Source organism: Cetorhinus maximus, chromosome 11, assembly GCF_964194155.1.
Source record: "Cetorhinus maximus chromosome 11, sCetMax3.hap1.1, whole genome shotgun sequence".
Classification (NCBI taxonomy): Eukaryota; Metazoa; Chordata; class Chondrichthyes; order Lamniformes; family Cetorhinidae; genus Cetorhinus; species Cetorhinus maximus.
The window spans coordinates 97,118,103-97,137,414 of NC_135889.1; the positions used below are offsets into that span (position 1 = coordinate 97,118,103).

Consider the following 19,312-nt stretch of genomic DNA (forward strand, 5'->3'; position numbering starts at 1 on the left):
ATCCAAAAGAGCACAATACAAATCAGAGCAAGTCATACTCAGTACTCCAGTCAGACATCAGATTTAATATTGTGCCCAGTTCAGTTCACTGAAGCATAAAGGATACATTCAAGCCTTTGAGGCAGTTCACAAGAGATGTGATCTTTAGCATCAGTATCATGGGATATTTTACTGCATTAAAGATGTTATACATTTTCAAGCTGTTGTTGTTGATGACCGAGCTATGAGAAACAGCTGGATAAACCTGTGGCCAGATTTTCAATGCGGACCGGGGTCCTTACACAAGGATGATTCCCCAGTCCTGACCCTGCGCTTGAACAGTGTCATTCACGTGACACAATTTTTGTATGTAAATGGCCTAATTGGCCAGGAGACAAGCTCGGCGCCCAGTTGGGGGTGGGGGGGGAGCTGCCTGCCTGGCACCAGCTGCAACAGCAGGTGGCAGCTATGTTGGCGGCTTCTGCTGCCTTGCCAATTTGAGCAGGCGGCACCTTGTGTTATGACCACAGCTTTATCCTGAAGACAAGAAGACAAAGTACCATTCTCAGCAGTAAGAGATCCAGTAACATTTCTGGGTTTTTTTTTAATTAAAAGTAAAAGTTTTATTAACAAGAAAGAAAAGAAAACTTTAGGACACAAGATTACAGTTACACAATTATGGTTAGTCTTACATAACATTCCCCCAAAACCCTCTACTTGGTCAAACCCATAAATAAACACTTTCCAGGCAAGACTCCCTTACAGATATTTAAGTATGAAATCCAGTAATATTACACAAAGCAAACTGTTGTAGCTTCAATAAACATGTACCATATGACCTTAACCCTCTTCCATTTTATGATATGGAATCCATTTCAGAATAAAACTGCTTGCAGCAGCCCAAGGCTTCTCAACTTAGCTTCTCAACTTCTCAAATAGCTCCAGCTATCTCCAGCCATCTCTAGCTTAATAGCTATACAGTGATCTCTCCAGCTCAATAGGTAAAAACCAGGATTCCACAGTAGCTCTAATATAACTTTTATTTTCCTTTTCATCTGAGTCCCATTGTTATCACACCCCTTTGAAAATCCAATCCTACCAAATATAAGATCTTTCATGTTTCCATCTAGTCTTTGCTTTTGGGTCAATAGAATTATAATATCCCTATTACTATTCACCTATGGACTCCTGCAAGGTGTAAACATTTTCCTTTTTACCTCTGACTCCCCTTTGAAATTCAAACAACCTCTCAACTTATCTAAAAATGAAAATTTTAGATCTAGCCAATTATTTGTGCTTCAACTTAACATCTTTATCCTTTTCATGTTTCCAGAAGACAATCAGATTCCTATCAACTCTACCCAGCTTAATTAAATCACACAGACACACACAAACAGCCTTCTTTACAGCATGATAAGGTAAAGACCAGAGCTCATGTTGGCGTTAGTTGGCCCCCCCACAGATTTTAATCAATAGGAACTCGAAAGAATTTTCTTTAGGCCCCACGGGAACATGTCAGCAGTGACCTGATGTGCACAAGGTTGTTTGGGCTCACCAGGAACAATTTTGAAAATCGTATTCTGTTTCAGACAGGCCCCTTAACAAGCTTGTTAAGGAGGTTAATGGCTGTTGATTGGTGCCAAGCATGTTTCCCACTCTGTGCTCCATGCCAGCACTTTGAAAATTCAAAACTGCCCCAGAGGTGTTGGTATCCTGAGATGACATCCAAGACCATGAATTTCAAAGCCCACCTGCATGGGGTCCAGGCCTCGCAGCCTTGTGAAAATCTCAGCCCTGGCCTTTTCAGCCTTAAAAATTAATCTCAGAAGTAATAAATGACAGCAAGTGGTCTAAAAAAATAGATGCAGAATATGATTACAAATTAGATCATGAAAAAGGGACCAAAACATTAAAAAGTCCAATTTGGGACTGATATCATGGAGCTCTCCTTTAAAAAGATTCCTGTCTGCTTACACCCTATTTTACAGGATGAACAATATGGTGACAGATAATTTCTTTTAAAAAAAACCCTGCTCACTTGCCACATAAAACTCACCCTACACAATTTTTTGAGAGGAGGACCGGGATTTTCCAGCCCAGCCCGTCACCGGGATCTTCCGGTCCCGCCAAAAATCAATGGGCATTTGGCTGGCTCACCGCATCCCCTGCAGCTGGTCCTGCCACGGTGATGCCGGAAAATCCCGGCTGAGGTATTGGGCTGCAATCGATAGTGTCCTTGCCTCTGAGCCAAAAGTTCTGGATTTCAGTCCCACCCCAGGACTTGATGGCTAATAAGGAAGGTGCGCTTATAACACAGCCAAACAGGTTAAGTGTCAACCTGTAAGTCCTTCCAACACACACCAATCAGAGGCAGTAAAAATGACAGAGATACCTGGTCAGCCAAGTGATAGAATGAATGTTAGAGCCTCTACCATAATTATCCATTACTCCAGACTACATGCATGTAAAAGTGCATATTGCCACAGCAACTCAGACTACCTGAGCAAGCTGTAGCACACACCACTCAATTTTTGAGCAGAGGGTAAAATCGACAGTCATGGCTCCTGCCAAAAATATTTGAATGGAAAGTCCTAAGATTTTGGGACCTCAGTGCAGTTTTGGTCCTCTACCGGAGAGAGTGCATTTAAACACCAAACTAGCTGTACTTAAAAAAGCTTTCGTGGGCCCCTGCAAAATAAAACCAGGAAACAGCTTTGCCAATTATTTTTGAAGGGCCAGAATTCTCCTAGCATTGCACAAATATTTCTGCCACTGTTGATCTTTCCGTGCCCCAATCCCCACTGGCTTTACAGCTACCAACAAGCCCTCAAGCCCCCATCCATCCAAGTTTTAAAGGAGAATTTCTAGCTTGGATCCACAGAGGAACCATTAGATTTTCGATTCTCTGGAGTAACAAGCTGCCAGTAATCGCTTATTCAGCAATTCAACACTGATACTACATTGTGTATAATAGAATGACACCCAAGTTCAAAAGTGGATAAAACCTCCCACCAATGTTATTGATCATGTGGAGTGGGCTTCCTGCCCATTGCCTGAAGGTAGACACCAAAACTATTGTCAGAGTGATCGACTAATGGAACAGATAATACAAAAGCCTTAGGAAACTTCGGAAATGGTTGAATGCCATGATTGTTGGTGGGGGTGGGCTGTCGGGCTACAAATGTGTAAAATTAGCCCAGATGAATGAGCAAAGAAAGATCTAATGGACTTCCTCATACCAATGAAGATGCTTTAAAAATGTAATTTCTGTCAGCCTCATTTCCCCGGAAAACTGTAGCATTTTTAAAATGAGCATCTATATTTATTGATGTCTGTGGCAGAATTTTAATTTCGTAACCATCATTGAATTAAATGTCTTTCAAAAGAAGTGAAATATTTAACATTGGTTCGACTTTGTCAAAGGCATTCAATGCAGCAACACCAAAATACTTTGCAATAGGTTGATTGCAAATTTAAAACATCATTTATCTATTATAATAAAATGAATTCTTAAGTATTTCTAGGTGCAGAACAGACTCACTGTGCAGGCTGTGTGAAATATTGATGACTCTCTCTTCAGTAAATCCACTCAGCGGTGTCATCTTGGCACATTTCAGTTCAGCATGAGTAGACATTTCTTCAGCTGTTATCCAGCAGACCAGCTCCTCATCATAAATAAAATCCAGTGCGATGATTCCATTAATGTTGACAGAATTCAGAGTAGGAACACTTGATCCATTCAGATTGGTCACCACAATACTTTTAACATTGGCAATTAAAAGTACAGGTGGTCTATCAATGGGTTCTGGAAAAGATTAAGTTAATAAGGAGTTTTATTTAGAAGTAAAATTACCTTGCAACACCTTTCACTCTAATCAATCCAGAACTTGGAAAAAAAAGTAGAATTTATATGCATGCAGCATAAAATGGAAATCATGTAATTTATTCTGATGACATGGCGTAAAATGATGCATTGAGCAGTAAAATTGATGTTCACATTATGACAAAATAATTGCACATTTGTTAACAACTGTGTTTCCACTGGAAATCCAGCAAGCACAGTGCAGCTGAGCCCTGAGAGAAGATACTACAGATGTTTTTCCTCCTTAGGCAATATGCATGACCTGGAATTTCAGGGGTAGGTCTGCTGCCTTGTTTAGCTGTGTACCTAAAAAGTGGGCCAAATCCCAGTCATTGAGATTGGGGCCTTCTCTGCTTCTGGAAGGCAGCAGCAAGAAGGCCCTGAATGTGCCTAGTCTTCTGAAGGGAAAAAGGATATGACATAATTACAATTACTTCTCTGTGATCTTCAGTTTGCCCCCACAAACATTTTGGTCCATGAAAGCATTTACGCCAAGATCCTCAGATCCCCTTTGGCTGGAATATCAATGGAAAAAAGTCCAGGACATTTAGGTGGCAGGCTGGGAAGCATCCTTATTTAAAATACTAGTGCTAGGCCTGTTCCTACTTGCAGTGCAAGCCAATTTGCATCAAGAGGGGAAACCCCAGGAATGCAGTGCAATGGGGGAAAGAATCCTTTTTTGCTCCTGGGAAGCGTCCAAAGTGCAGAGTAAGGGAAAATGACCCATATGTTTTTTTTTTCAAGAATAAATTTCATCAAATGTTTAATGATTTTAGAAATGGTTCCATTTTCTTATTAAGAATACATTATCAATGTTTTGAAATTCTAACTTGAAAGTCACCAGTTCAGCTACTCCAAATATCCTGATGCACTTGGTTGACTTTCAACAATATGAGATCAATGAATTAAGCACTGTGCAGCAGCGAAATGACTTACTGCTGGAGAGAGATAAAAACTGCCAACATCACCAATTTCCCTCCAAATTGGGATTTTCTGTTAAATAATCACACAGGGCTAAATCTGTGGGCCCTGCCATGGCTGGGGTGGACAGAGCCTGAAAATTATGTAGCCACCAGGCACGTCAGTTTCCCTATGTTGATCATTTTGGCCAAACCCGGTTCAGGGCCTGGGCCACCTGTCCCCCCATAAGACTGGCAGGCCCACAAGCCCTCCCTGCCAGCCAAAGGTTGCCCTGTAGAGGGATTGCCCTCACTCCCACCTCCCACAGTGGTGGCCTGGCTGATTTCGTTAGTTTTTGTTTATTTTTTTTTAAAGTGGCTCAGAGGGCATCTTCCTGTGGAAGCGCCCTCTTGGTAATTCATTACTGCAGCCGGGTGCTCCTCTGAATCTTGAAGGCTTCTGATTGGCTCTCCAGCTTTGAAAGCCCACGTGCCACCCTAAATCAGGCAGGGAACCTGTTTCCATGCCAATTAAAGGGGACTCCCCAGTCAAAATTCAAATGGGTGACTGTTTCCACCCCCCAGGGCAGAATCGGGACCCGGAAACTGTTCCCCTCTTGTTTCCTGCCACTAAAGCAAAAATTAATCCCACAGACATTGATGGTCTTTTGTTGCAAAAGAAAAACACGCTCTGCAATTCTTTGAATCAGCTCCAAAATGTCAAGGCATACCTAAGAATAAACAGTTGGAGCTTCAACCTAGCACAGAGACAAATACTTGACATGTGGTTTAAAATGTAACAAGTTGGTGGTAATTGAGCAAACAAATTAAATTTAGCTGAACTTATTACAATATTCCTTCTTTTACAAAGTTAGAAACAATTTAACAGGAAGGATTGTTTGAACTTCACATTTTGAGTTGTGAAAACAGGGATAAACGCCACAGTTCTGCTCACCTATAGATTTTTCACAGATAGAGAATTTATGATCCTTCGTGCATGCCTCTGTTGCTGGGTCTCATTATGCTTAGCGAACATTAAAGATGAATGCACCTTTTGTTTGTGCTTAGCCATCATGTGTCCCCAAAGGACTCTACAACATCTATTGCTTTTATCAAGGGATGTGTTGCTGGCATCATGAAATACATGATGCATCTTTTATGTTTTGTGTTATTGCAGAATTATTTATTTTATTGAAAACACAATTGGCAAAGTTAAAAGCAAAATAGCGCAGATGCTGAAAATCTGGAACAAAAACAGAAAATGCTGGAAAAACTCAGCAGGTCTGACAGCATCTGTGGAGAGAAAGACAGAGTTAATATTTTGAGTCCGTATGACTGCTCTGAAGAAGAGTCGTACAGACTTGAAGAGTCATACGGACTCGAAACATTAACTCTGTCTTTCTCTCTACATTGGCAAAGTTAAATTGGTTGACACTTTTGATTAGCTGATGGTAATGTATTAAGTAGTATGGCAGGGTGCAAATTTAATAAGGACAGGTGTCTCAGTAGTTGGACTCTGTTGGCTGCTTGGACAACAGAATGAAAATGGAGAAAAATCTGATCATGTGCCACGCCCCAACAATATTGCACCTTTAACAAAAGAAAACATCCCAACTTGCTTCACAGGAGTGTTATGACAAGCAAACAAAAGCTTGGTCAAAAAATGGTTTCAAAGAGCATTTTAAAGAATGAGAGCAAGGTTTAGAGGGTTAGGGAAGGAATTCCAAAGTTTAGGGCCTAGGCAGCTGAAGTTGGAGATTTCTTTAGCTGAATAAACATGCTCCAACAATCCTGGCTCAAAACTGAAACTTAACTTTGCCTTTTTGAGCTCCTGTACATGGTGGATTGAGGTCGAAGTAATGTTGTTCTGAGATTTTTATTGTTAAGGTAAGCATCTGCTTGAAGCTTTGCAACAGATATATGGTTAATTTTGTAAGGTCACACACCATCAACAGGACCTTGCAAAATTTGTCCTTATTTGTGGACATGTTATATTGTTAAATACATCGACGTGAAATAGAACAGCTTTGTATTGTTGGCATAGAGATGCAGGTGTGGCTTAATAGGAAGGAAAGCTTGGGATAAGAACTTTTTAAAAAAAGTACTTCCAATTTATATCCAGGGAACAACAATGAGTTCACTTTCAATTTAAGTATTGCTGAAAAAAGACAAGTCAACGAAGCTTTTCATCTTGCACTCATCAGGACAGGTGTGCAAGAATACCAATAGTAAAGGGAACACAATTTAGACTGCATGAGAAGAGAGTGTTGACTGTTTGGCAAGCGGAAACTGATTGGTAAGGGTGTTGCCATGGCGATTTCTTGCAAATCTGTCCTAATTGTTGCAAGACGAAAAGCTTCACCAGCATGGCCTGAATTTTCAGGATGGCGAGGGCTCGGCCCTGCCAATCGGAAGATTCAGCAGGAAACACATCCCCATCGACCCCAGCAGGCCCAATGCCATTTATTGCTCTATCGAACATTAATTGACATAAGGCGTGACTTCAGCCCGTCACTGGGAGGAATTCCCGCTATGAAGGGCTGCCAGCCAATCAGATTGAGGGGGAGGTCACTGGGCCTTAAGGGAGGGTGCCCCCCAGTCAGAAGGGGGCTTCTAGATGGAGGTGCCTCCCTCCGCCCTCCACCTTCCCACCCAAGATCGAAATCTGTTTGTTTTCGGGTTTTCCCCCGATCTGTCATCCACCCATCCCCCCCGAGGCCTAGCCCGCCCCACCATAAAATCGCAACCAGGTAGGGGTGGGTGGTGTCCCAGAGGGAATCCTGTCCATGCAAGTTCGCACTCCCCCCTCACTGCAGAACCCGCCGGGAGTTGGGGGAGTGTAAAGTTCTGGCCCATGTGTCTTTTTTCAGCCAAACTCAAGTTCTGTACAACCAAACAACTATTTGTACACCTGAGACAGAGGTACAACAAAGACTAAATTGGAATATCAACAACATAGTTCAACTCACGGGTTAGTTAAGAACAGGTAAGCTATCTAGTGAATTTCTCTGAGAGTGTATTAGAGTTGTGCCAGTGTTCGTTTCCAGGTGTATTGATAATGCTAAAATGAGAGACAGTCCCATAATTGAGCGAGCCTTTATGTAAAATGAGATTGAACAGATTGGTAGGAGGGTTACTAATTTATGCCATGACCTACACTGCGCTTGGTCTGAGGTGTCCAATTATTTTTATTTTTCGATTTGATCCATTTGTACACTGTATTGCCTCAATAGATGACCACGCCATAAACACTACCCGCTTGAAACACGCCCGCACTGTAAACTGACTTAAGTGGAGGCGGTTTGACAGCACAATTAATGACGCTGCCAAACATGCAGTAAATATCTCTGACCATGTACTCTCTGAACGCGAGGGCTTTTTTCTTGCATGGCTTCAATTTTTGTGTGCCTTTGTCAAACAGGAAGAGGTATTTGCTGAGTTTGAACTCCTCTACTCCCAACTAACCTGCCACAAACCAGTGTCTACTGAAAATGCTGAATCCTTGAAAGTGCCCCGAGCTGATCTAGCACATGCATGTTACAGGATTCCAAATGACTTGGCTGATTTTCACATGCAACATGAACATCTGGAAGCGTTGCGAGGCCTCAAGGCCAACCCAGACTACACATCTATAAACCCGACAAAGGGATTGGAATAGTCATCCTTATCAAGTGTGACTATATCAACAAATGCACGCCATTCTTAATGAAGGATCTAAATTTGTATCCATTGAACTTGCCACTAAGTATGAGTGGATAGCCCTGCTCAAAAGCAAATTACAAGAATGCTTGTTGTGCTTGTGCAAGAGTAATGAGCTGTCAGGTGGTATATATTCATCCTCACAGCTCACTGCGTCAATGCATGTATGAGATTCCCAAGGTGCACAAAAGTGATGTCCCTTTACGCCTTATATTATCTATGGCTGATCCTTCACAACATGATTTGGCCAATTGGTTGAGCAAGTTGCTACACCCAGTTCTGAGCAAGTTTTCCACATACACGGTGAAGGATTCCTTCACTTTTGCGAAGACCATACCATACAGGATTCACATATCGATAACAATGCTGTATCCATGTATTTGTGCAATTTTTAAAATTCTTTCGCAGTACGTGGGCATCGCTGGCTAGACCAGCATTTTTATTGTCCATCCCTAATTGCCCTTGAGAAGGTGGTGGTGAACTGCCTTCTTGAACCACTACAGTCCACGTGCTCAGGTACACCCACGGTGCTGTTAGGAACGGGTTCCAGGGCCAGAATTTTGACGTTGGCATGGGGGGGCGGGCCCGGCACGCCAATGCGTAAAATGACACACGGTGACGTTGGGCATGCGTCCCAACATCACCGTGCGTCATTTAGATCTTTTGTTTGGTGGGTGCATGCCAGAGGCAGCTGCGTGCCCACTGAACTGTCAAAGGCCTGTTAAGGCCATTAACAAAGTAATTAAGATAATTAACAGCGCAGCTCATCCAACCTTAAGGTTGGTGAGCAGGTGGAGAGCCCAACTGGCCTTCACGTTTTTCAGGAAACCTCGTCCACGGGCGGGATGAGGTTTCCTGAAGGTTTGATAATATCAATAAATAAATTCTGATAAATTGACAAACATGTCCCAGCTCATGTGACACTATCACATGGGGGGAGATGTGTAAATAAGTTTTATCTTTAGTTAAAAATTTCATTATGAACTTAGTCTCCCTAAGGCAGCTCCGTGCTGCCCCGACCTCGACTCTCCCTCCTACCCCCGCTCGCACAGGTAGCGTTGAGTGCGTCACACTGGGTGGGCCTTAATTGTCCCGCCCACGTAAAAGAGCGGCACACAGCCGGTCGCAGGTGGTGATAGGCTCTGCGCCCGCCCACGCCTGCTCCTGACAAGCAGAAAATTCTCCCCCAGGATTTTGACCCAGGGGTCAAAATTGCTAGCCTATTCACCAATGTACCATTCAAGGAAGCCTTAAACATTTGCACCGCATCACTATATCAAGGCGATTAAGTCGCACCACAATTGTCTGAATCTATATTCATTTAATTTATGAACTAAGCAACACATGCAATTGAGTTTAGTTTTAACAACACCATGTATGCCCAAATAGATGGTGTTGCCATAGAATCCCCTCTAGGCTTGGCTTTCGCAAACATCTTTGTCAATTTCCATGAGAAACATAACTTCGATGGAATGACACCTAACCTCCTTCGCCATGCATATCTCCAATATGTAAATGATAAATTTGGTACATTTGAATTTGCAGCTGCAGCTAAGAATTTCCTTACACACCTTACTGGACTCCATCTTGTGCTTAAACTCACCTTTGAAATGAAGCAGTCAAAGGTCCCTTTCCTTAACATGCTAAATCTGCCAAAGGGTTCTCTACTACTGTCTACCGTAAGCTTACGTTCACTGGTCAATATACACGTTGAAATTCCTACAGTTCCATGTTATAAAGTTGGCTTTATCAGCAACCTTGTAAATAGGGCCCAAGCCATTTGCTCACTGTGCAAGCTTGATGCTGAGACAGGGCGCATCAAAGCCATCCTGCAGGATAATGGCTGCCCTGATCAGATCATTGTTCATTGTATATCACTCATGAATGTGTCTAAGGCCTCCACTTTTGGTCGTGAAAAGTACCTAGTCCACTTCAGATTACCCTGGAAGGGTAATTTGAGCAACAGGTCATAGAGATAGAGTTATCTAGCACAGAAACAGGCCCTTCAGGCCATCGTGTCTGTGCCGGCCATCAAGCATCTATCTATTCCTGACATTTCAAGCTGCTACTGTGCAGTAGCAACACAAGCGGTATTCTCCACTAACAGGATGCTGATGTCAAGCCAAAAAGGTGTTCTGCCTTTCACACAAATGAGTAATGTGGTATCCGAATTTCAGCCGCTGTGATGCCAGGTATGTAGGCTGTATGTCCCTATGACTGGCAAATTGTATCAAACCGCGTGTCCCTTCCGCTATTCACAACTTACTGTCCATACATTAACAGCCCATACTTGTAAAACTCAAAACATAGTGTACAACATTAGATGTAATTCCCCTATTGGAAAGCATTTGCTAAACAATCCAGATAATGCTAAGAATTATGCTGACAACCAATTTAAGATTATCAGTTGAGCTTGTCGTGTGGCTCACTTATGCATACGAGAAGCTACATATATTCACACACAGGGTCTCTGTCCTTTGCAGACAGAAGGAGCATACACACAAAGTGTGCCTTTTTCAGCTAAACAGAAGCTTTAAAGACAGCCTTTCCCTGTTTTTTTTCCCCATGGCCATGCCTTGGCCAATCAGAGTCGGCCTGCCTGGTTTGAATTTAAACAAAAGCTTGGCAGTTGGGGAAGGTGGTGGCATAGTGGGTTTGGCACTGGACTAGTATCCAAAGGCCCCGGGTAATACTTTGGGGACCCAGGTTTGAATCTCACCATGGCGGAATTTGAGTTCAATAAAAATCTGAAATGAAAAGTCGAATGATGACTATAAATCGATTGTTATAAGGTCCTTTAAGGAAGAAAATCTGTGGTCCTTATGTGGTTTGGCCTACATGTGACTCCAGACCCACAGAACTGTGGTTGATTTGGAAATGGCCTAGCAAGCTATTCAGTTGTATCAAACCGCTAGAAAGTCAATAATAAATGAAACTGGACAGACCAGCTTGAATCGAGCTAGGCACTGGAAATGACAACAGCAAACTAGCCCTGTCGGACACAACAAAGTCCTCATTACTAACATTTGGGTGCTTGTGCCCTAATTGGGAAGGTTATCTCACAGGCTAATCAAGCAACAGCCTGACATTGGCATACTTATGGAATCATACCTTACAGATAACACCCCAGACACCACCATCACCATGCCTGAGGATGTCCTGCAGAGGTGGCAGCACAATGGTATGCAGTTGGGAGGGAGTTGTTCTGGGTGTCCTAAACATTGACTCCAGACCATCAGGTCAAACATGGACAAGGAAACCTCCTGCTGATTACCATGTAACACTGAACCACCTGGGTCCCCCTGCACCCTGCCTCCCCTGCCCTCAGCTGATGAATCAGTACTCCTCAATTTTGAACACCACTTGGAGGAAGCACTAAGCGTGGCTATGGCACAAAATATGCTCTGGGTGGGGGACTTCAATGTCCATCACCAAGAATGGCTCAGTAGCACCGTTACAGACCAAGCTGTCCGAGTCCTAAAGGATATAGCTGCTAGGCTGGGTCTGTGGCAGGTGATGAGGGAACCAACAAGAACGAAAAACATAGCTGACCTCGTCCTCAACAAACTGCCTACCACAGATGCATCTGTCCATGTCGGTATTGGTAGGAGTGACTACTGCACAGTCCTTGTGGAGACAAAGTCCCCTCTTCACGTTAAAAATACCCTCCATCATGTTGTGTGGCACTACCACCTTGCTAAATTGGTTAAATTTTGAACTGATCTAGCAACACAAGACTGGACAACAATCAGATGCTGTGGCCCATCAGCAGCAGCAGAATTATACTCAACCACAATCTGTAACCTCATGGTCCAGCACATCCCCCACTCTACCATTACCACAAAGTAAGGGAATCAACACTGGTTCAATGAAAAGTGCAGGAGGGCATGCCAGGAGCAGCACCAGGTATACCTAAATATGAGGTATTAACTTGGTGAAGCTACAACACAGGGGTACTTGCATGCCAAACAGCATAAGCAGCAAGCGATAGAGTCAAGAGATTCCACAACCAACAGATCAGATCTAAGCTCAACAGCCCTGCCACATCCAATCATGAATAGTGGCTGACAATTAAACAACTCACTGGAGGAGGAGGAAGCTCCATAAATATCCCAACCTCAATGATGGAGGAGCCCAGCACATCAGCGCAAAAGATAAGGCTGAAGCATATGCAACAATCTTCAGCCAGAAGTGCCGTGTAGATGATCCACCTTGGCCTCCTCCAGAGGTCCCCAGCATCACAGATGTCAGTCTTCAGCCAATTCAATTCACTCCACGTGTTATCAAGAAATGGCTAAAGGCACTGGACACTTCAAAGGCAATGGGCCGTGACAATATTCTGGCAACATTATTGAAGACTTGTGCTCCAGAACTTGCCGTGCCCCTAGCCAAGCTGCTCCAGTACAGCTACAACACTGGCATCTATCTGGATTTGTCGAAAATTTCCTAGAAATGTCTTGTACATAAAAGGCAGGACAAATCCAACCCAACCGATTACCGCCCCCATCAATCTACTCTCAATCATCAGCAAAGTGATGGAAGGGGTCATCAACAGTGCTATCATGCAGCACTTGCTAAGCAATAACCTGTTCACTTACATTCAGTTTGGGTTCTGCCAGGGCCACTCAGCTCCTAACCTATTTAGATCATCGGTTAAAACATGGACAAAAGAGCTGAATTCCAGAGGTGAGGTGGGAGTGGCTGCCCTTGACATCAAGACAGCATTTGACCAAATGCGGAATCAAGCAGCCCTGGCAAAACTGGAGTCAATGGGGAACAGGAGGGGAACTCTCGGCTGGTTGGAGTCATACCTAGCACAAAGGAAGATGGTTGTGATTGTTAGACATCAATCATCTCAATTCCAGGACATCACTGCAAGAGATCCTCAGGGTAGTGTCCTCAGCCCAAACATCCTCAGCTGCTTCATCAATAATGTTTCTTCCATCATAAGGTCAGAAGTGGGGAAGTTCCAACAACACTCAAGAAGCTCGACACCATCCAGGACAAAGCAGCCCGCTTGATTGGCACCCCATCCATAAACATTCACTCCTTTCACCACTGACGCACAGTGGCAGCAGCGTGTACCACCTACAACATACACTGCAGGAGTCCACCAAGGCTCCTTAGACAGCACCTTCCAAATCTACAAGCACAACCATCTAGAAGGACAAGGGCAGCAGGCACATGCATGCCAAACAGCATAAGCAGTAAGTGATAGAGAGAGCTAAGTGATTCCACAACCAATGGATCAGATCTAAGCTGTCGTGAATGATGGCGGACAATTAATCAACTCACTGGAGGAGGTGGCTCCACAAATATCCCTATCCTTAATGATGGAGGAGCCCAGCACAGCAGTGCAAAAGATAAGGCTGAAGCATTCGCAACAATCTTCATCAGAAGTGCCGAGTGGATGATGCATCTCGGCCTCCTCCAGAGAGGTGCCCAGCATCACAGATGCCAGTCTTCAGCCAATTTGATTCACTCCACGTGATATCAAGAAATGGCTGACGGCACTGGATACTGCAAAGGCTATGTGCTCTGACAACATTCCGGCAATAGTGTTGAAGACTTGTGCTCCAGAACTTGCCGTGTCCCTAGCCAAGCTGTTCCAGTACAGCTACAACATTGGCATCTACCTGGCTATGTGGAAAATTGCCCAGGTATGTCCTATACACGAAAAGCAGGACAAATCCAACCCGGCCAATTACCGCCCCCACTAGTCTACTCTCCATCATCAGTAAAGTAATGGAAGGGGTCTTCAACAGTGCTATCAAGCGGCACTTGCTTAACGATAACCTGCTCATTGATGCCCAGTTTGGGTTCCGCCAGGGCCACTCAGCTCCTAATCTTGTTACAGCCTTGGTTCAAACATAGACAAAAGAGCTGAACTCCCAAGGTGAGATGAGAGTGACTGCCCTTGTCATCAAGGCAGCATTTGACCGAATGTGGCATCAAGGACCCCTAGCAAATCTGGAGTCAATGGGAAGCAGGGGGAAAACTCTCCGCTGGTTGGAGTCATACCAAGCACAAAGGAAGATGGTTGTGGTTGTTGGGGGTCAGTCATCTCAGCTCCAGGACATCACTGCAGGTGTTCCTCAGGGTAGTGTCCTAGGCCCAACCATCTTCAGTTGCTTCATCAATGACCTTCCTTCCATCATAAGGTCAGAAGTGGGGATGTTCGCTGATGATTTCACAATGTTCAGCATCATTCACGACTCCTCATATACTGAAGCAGTCCATGTCCAAATGCAGCAAGACCTGGACAATATCCAGGCTTGGGCTGACAAGTGGCAGGTAACATTCGCGTCACACAAGTGTCAGACATGACCATCCCCAACAAGAGAAAATCCAACCATCACCCCTTGATGTTCAATGGCATTAGCATCACTGAATCCCCCACTATCAATATCCTGGGGGGGTTACCATTGACCAGAAACTGAACTAGACTAGCCATATAAATACAGTGGCTACAAGATCAGGACAGAGGCTAGGAATCGTGCGACTAGTAACTCACCTCCTGACTCCCCAAAGCCTGTCCACCATCTACAAGGCACAAGTCAGGAGTGTGATGGAATACTCTCCACTTGCCTGGATGAGTGCAGCTCCATCAACACTGAAGAAGCTGGACACCGTCCAGGACAAAGCAGACTGCTTGATTAGCACCACATCCATAAATATTCACTCCCTCCATCATCGACGCACAGTAGCAGCAGTATGTACCATCTACAAGATGCGCTGCAGGAATTCGCCAAGGTTCCTTAGACAGCATCTTCCAAACCCACAACCACTCCCACCAAGTAGGACATGGGCAGCAGACAGATGGGAACACCACCACCTGGAAGTTTCCCTCCAAGACACTAACCATCCTGACTTGGAAATATATCGTTGTTCCTTCTCTGTTGCTGGGTCAAAATCCTGGAACTCCCTTCTTAACAGCACTGTGGGTGTACCTACACCACTTGGGCTACAGCAGTTCAAGAAAGCAGCTCACCACCACCTTCTCAATAGCAATGAGGGATGGGTAATAAATGCTGGCTCAACCAGCAAAACCCACGTCCTGTGAATGAATAAAAAAAAACATGGGGACACCACCACCCGGAGTTTCCTCTCCAAGCCAATCACCATCCTGATTTGGAAATATACCATTGTTCTTTCACTGTCACTGGATCAAAATCCTGGAACTCCCTCCCAAACAGTGGATATACCTACACCACATGGACTACAGCAGTTCAAGAAGACAGCTCACCACCACCTTCTCAAGGGCAATTAGGGACGGGAAACAAATTCTGGCTTAGCCAGCGATACCCATATCCCATGAATGAATGGCTAAATAAAAACCGTTCTCTGGTGCATTCTCTATGGCAATGCCTTTACCAATTAGAGCCTACTTGCCAACTAAATAGCACTCTCTTCTTATGCAGTACAAATTGTTCCATTTACAATTGGTATTCTTGCAAATTTGTCCTGATGAGTGCAAGGCAAAAAGCTTTGACATGAGCAGGATTTTGCCCTTGGCGGGGGTGATCGGTGGGGGCGAGCAGGGGTGGTTGGTAAGCCGACTGCCGCCTGCTATCAGCTCCACACAGCGATTTCACACGGGCAGGCCAATTAAGGCCTGCCTTGCGTAGATTGCGAGCAGCAGCGCTGAGCGCTGCCTGTGCAGGGAGGGGGATGAAGGAGAGTGGGCCCCGAGTGCAGTTCACACATGCACGGGAAAGAGCGCTTCAAACTCCCTGAGGCATGGAGCTGCCTCAGAGAGATTGAAGCGCTGTGTAAAATATTAATAAAGACAGTGAAAATTTAATAAAACATGTCCCATCTCATGTGACTCTGTGACATGAGATGGGACATGTTTTAATTCCAAAATAATGTCTTTATTTAATGTTTATTTGCTTCAGGAAACCTCATCCAGCTCGTAATAAATATAAAGGCCACTTGGCCTTTTCGCCAGGCCGCCAACCGTAAGGTTGGACGGGCAGCATAGATTTGAATTTAATTAGATTAAATGAGATTAGGCCTTTTAATTATCGACGGGCGTGCAGCCGGCTCCTGCGCGCGCCCACCGAACAAAATGTCACGTGAGCGTGCGATGACGTTGGGATGCATGCCCGCCGTCATCGTGCGTCATCTTACGCTCGGGTGTGTCGCACACCTGCCCGCACGCCGAGCGTAATATTCTGCCCATGTCTCTTCTTTCAGCAATAGTCATGTTTCGGTACTTTCAATTTACTTTGTGTTTTAAAAAAATCAGTTTCACTGCTAGAATGCAGGCACTTTTCTTCCACTCATCTATTCCAGAGATTTCAATTAGGGAGAAAGGATGGGGTTTTGCGGAGTTCTGGAGACTCCACATTCCTGGCACACCTAATTTTCACTGTTGTTGGAGAAGGGCACAAGCAACAAACAGGCACCCTGCACTTCCAACTTGGCCAGCTCCATTGCAGGGTCGGCATCTCCTAGCCCCCTGCGATTTTTGTGGAGCCGGACCAGCTTCTCAATGACTCATGGCTTAGGGCCCCTCAGTGTAGTTGTGAACCATAGTCTGGATTTGGTAACCTTTCAAAGATAACTACGTGCCACCTATGCCCCTTCCATACACACTCATGCCCCCCACTCTAATTTCCCCCTTATAATGCTGTTGCCCACTCAATGCCCATTCACACTCCCCCTCTCCCCCTTTATAGCCCCCTTCTCAACTCATGGTGCTTCTACAATCAGATCCAATGAACCCTATAGTAAAAATTGAATATGTAGAACTGCTTAAAAAAGAATACCCATTCATAATTTCCTCAAAAACTGTTGTTATTACAACCCTATAAATGTTTCAATCAGCCAGACCTTTAAAGTTTCAATAACAGCAACTATAAGCACTTGACATCTTCTTTATCTTGTGTCAATAAACATTGAGCCATTGACAAAATAGATCTAAGAGAAAAACACTTGTAAAGTTATTAATTGAGCAATTTTTTCCTTTATGTACATCTGTTTCAACAAAGAGAAAGGCAAGCATGCATAATATAGGCCAGTGAACACAGGGGTAATGGGGCAATGAGGCTTGGTGAAAGCTAGGACATGGGCAGCAGATATTTTGGATCACCTCAAGCTTACCTCAAGGGTATGTTGGAATAGTCAAGTCCAGAAGTAATAATGGCATAATTGAGGGTCAGCAGTGGGTGAGCTGAGGCTGAGGTGGAGTTGGGCAATGTTACAGAGGTGGAAATGGGCAGTCTTAGTGATGGTGCAGCTATGTCATCAGAAGCTAATCTTGTAGTCAAATATGACACCGAGATTGCAAACTGGCTGCTTCAGCCTTAGACAGTAGCCAAGGGGAAGGGATGTCAATGGCTAGAAGATGACCATACAGGTTTCACTGATTTGATTTCATATCAAGCCTGGGTGAAAGACTTGGGTGCTTCTTTGCAAATTGACACATAAGCGGAAATGTTCCTGCCCCGCCCCAACGGGATCTTCCGGTCCCGCCAATGTGAATGGAGGTTTCATTGGCTTGCTGGCCCCAAAGCGGGGTGGGGTTGGGGGAGTGGGGGGGGGGGGGGCAAAATTTCGGCCGGGGGGAGGGGGAGGGCAAAATTTCGGCCATAGTGTTGCAGTATTCTAACAATGGACTGGCCTGGTACAGACTTCGAAGAATAGCGAGTTAGTTACTTGACCTACTTAGTATTGATGATAATCTGCACATTGTCTAGTTCTCTTTATGCTTGCATGCATTGACTTGAAATGCTGCTTATCTTCAGATGAGAGCTCGTCACTCTGTAGTAATCAACAGGCAGAGTCAAAAAGACTTTTTTGAAAGGTCCAGCATATTAATTCATAGTGGAATACAATCATTCAATCACCCATTTATCAATCACCCATTTATCAGTCACCCACATAATTCAACCTTTTTGTTACAATTAAATGGTTTATAAGATTATTATAATTTTGGCACTTTCACTTTAAATTTAGGGTAAATGAAGGGATCATGTGACATGTTCTGAAGTGCACCTGACAGTAAACCTGGGTGGTTTGATTGTTAGAGATGAAAGGAAGGCTTAGATTGTTTTACTAAAAGGGATGCAAGGTATTTATGCTTGGAGATAATGGCAGCACTTTCTGAATTTGCAATGAGCAGAGATTCTGAGTCTTCTCAAGTCCCAGAAAGGAGTTGTAGGTATTGAGTTATAAACAGTTGTGCTGCAAACTGTCTATTTACTTTGAAGATGAAAGGGAGTTGAGGTCAAGAATAGCTAATCAGTAGCTCTGCTTAGATGCAAGGTTAATGTGTCTCATGTTGTGGCAATTTTTGAGATTAGGTTACAGCCTTCTCTACAAATCAGTCAATACCACAGAGAGCAGTTCTGTGTGGTCAGCAGAGAGGGGAGGCTGCTTGATTTTGCAATCCAGATGTGGAATGGAAGTAATCTTTAGCTGAAGAGATGCATCCTGAAGTGTCCTAAGGATTCCTGGAGATTCTTCCATAACCAGGGGAAGAAGAATAATCCGAAAAGGCTTTTCCACTGGTGATGAATTTAAGGAACTCTTTGAAAACTGAGGGAAGCACCTCGAGATGGTCACTTAAGATTAATACTCGGTGAAACAGGGATGGGGAACCCATTGGATGCTGGGATCAACTGTGGACTGCTTGCTATAAGGATAGTAATTCCGAGGGGAGCGCAATATGTGATAAGTATAAAAAGGGGAACATTCCTTTCTATAGTTTAACTATAGTTCTTTTAGTTATTTGTTACTATTAAAGTTTTAAAACGTGAAATTGTTGCAGTGTCATTCTTTAAGCTCGTAACTGGAAGTTTGAATCTCTTTTTGAAAGTTATCGGTCTCTGTGGAGATCGTAACACTTTGCATCCCATCTTTTGAA

The 19,312-nt window shown here is 44.0% G+C and overlaps 1 protein-coding gene across 1 annotated transcript in view; it reads right to left on the minus strand.

Annotated features, from left to right (window-relative positions):
• LOC144686788 (low-density lipoprotein receptor-related protein 1-like) overlaps positions 1-19,312 on the minus strand; it is a 1,926,687-nt gene that overhangs the window by 1,231,297 nt on the left and 676,078 nt on the right. The window contains exon 6 of the mRNA XM_078552493.1: positions 3,521-3,784. Coding sequence (XP_078408619.1) covers positions 3,521-3,784 — 264 coding nt within the window. The remainder of the gene's footprint in view (positions 1-3,520; positions 3,785-19,312) is intronic.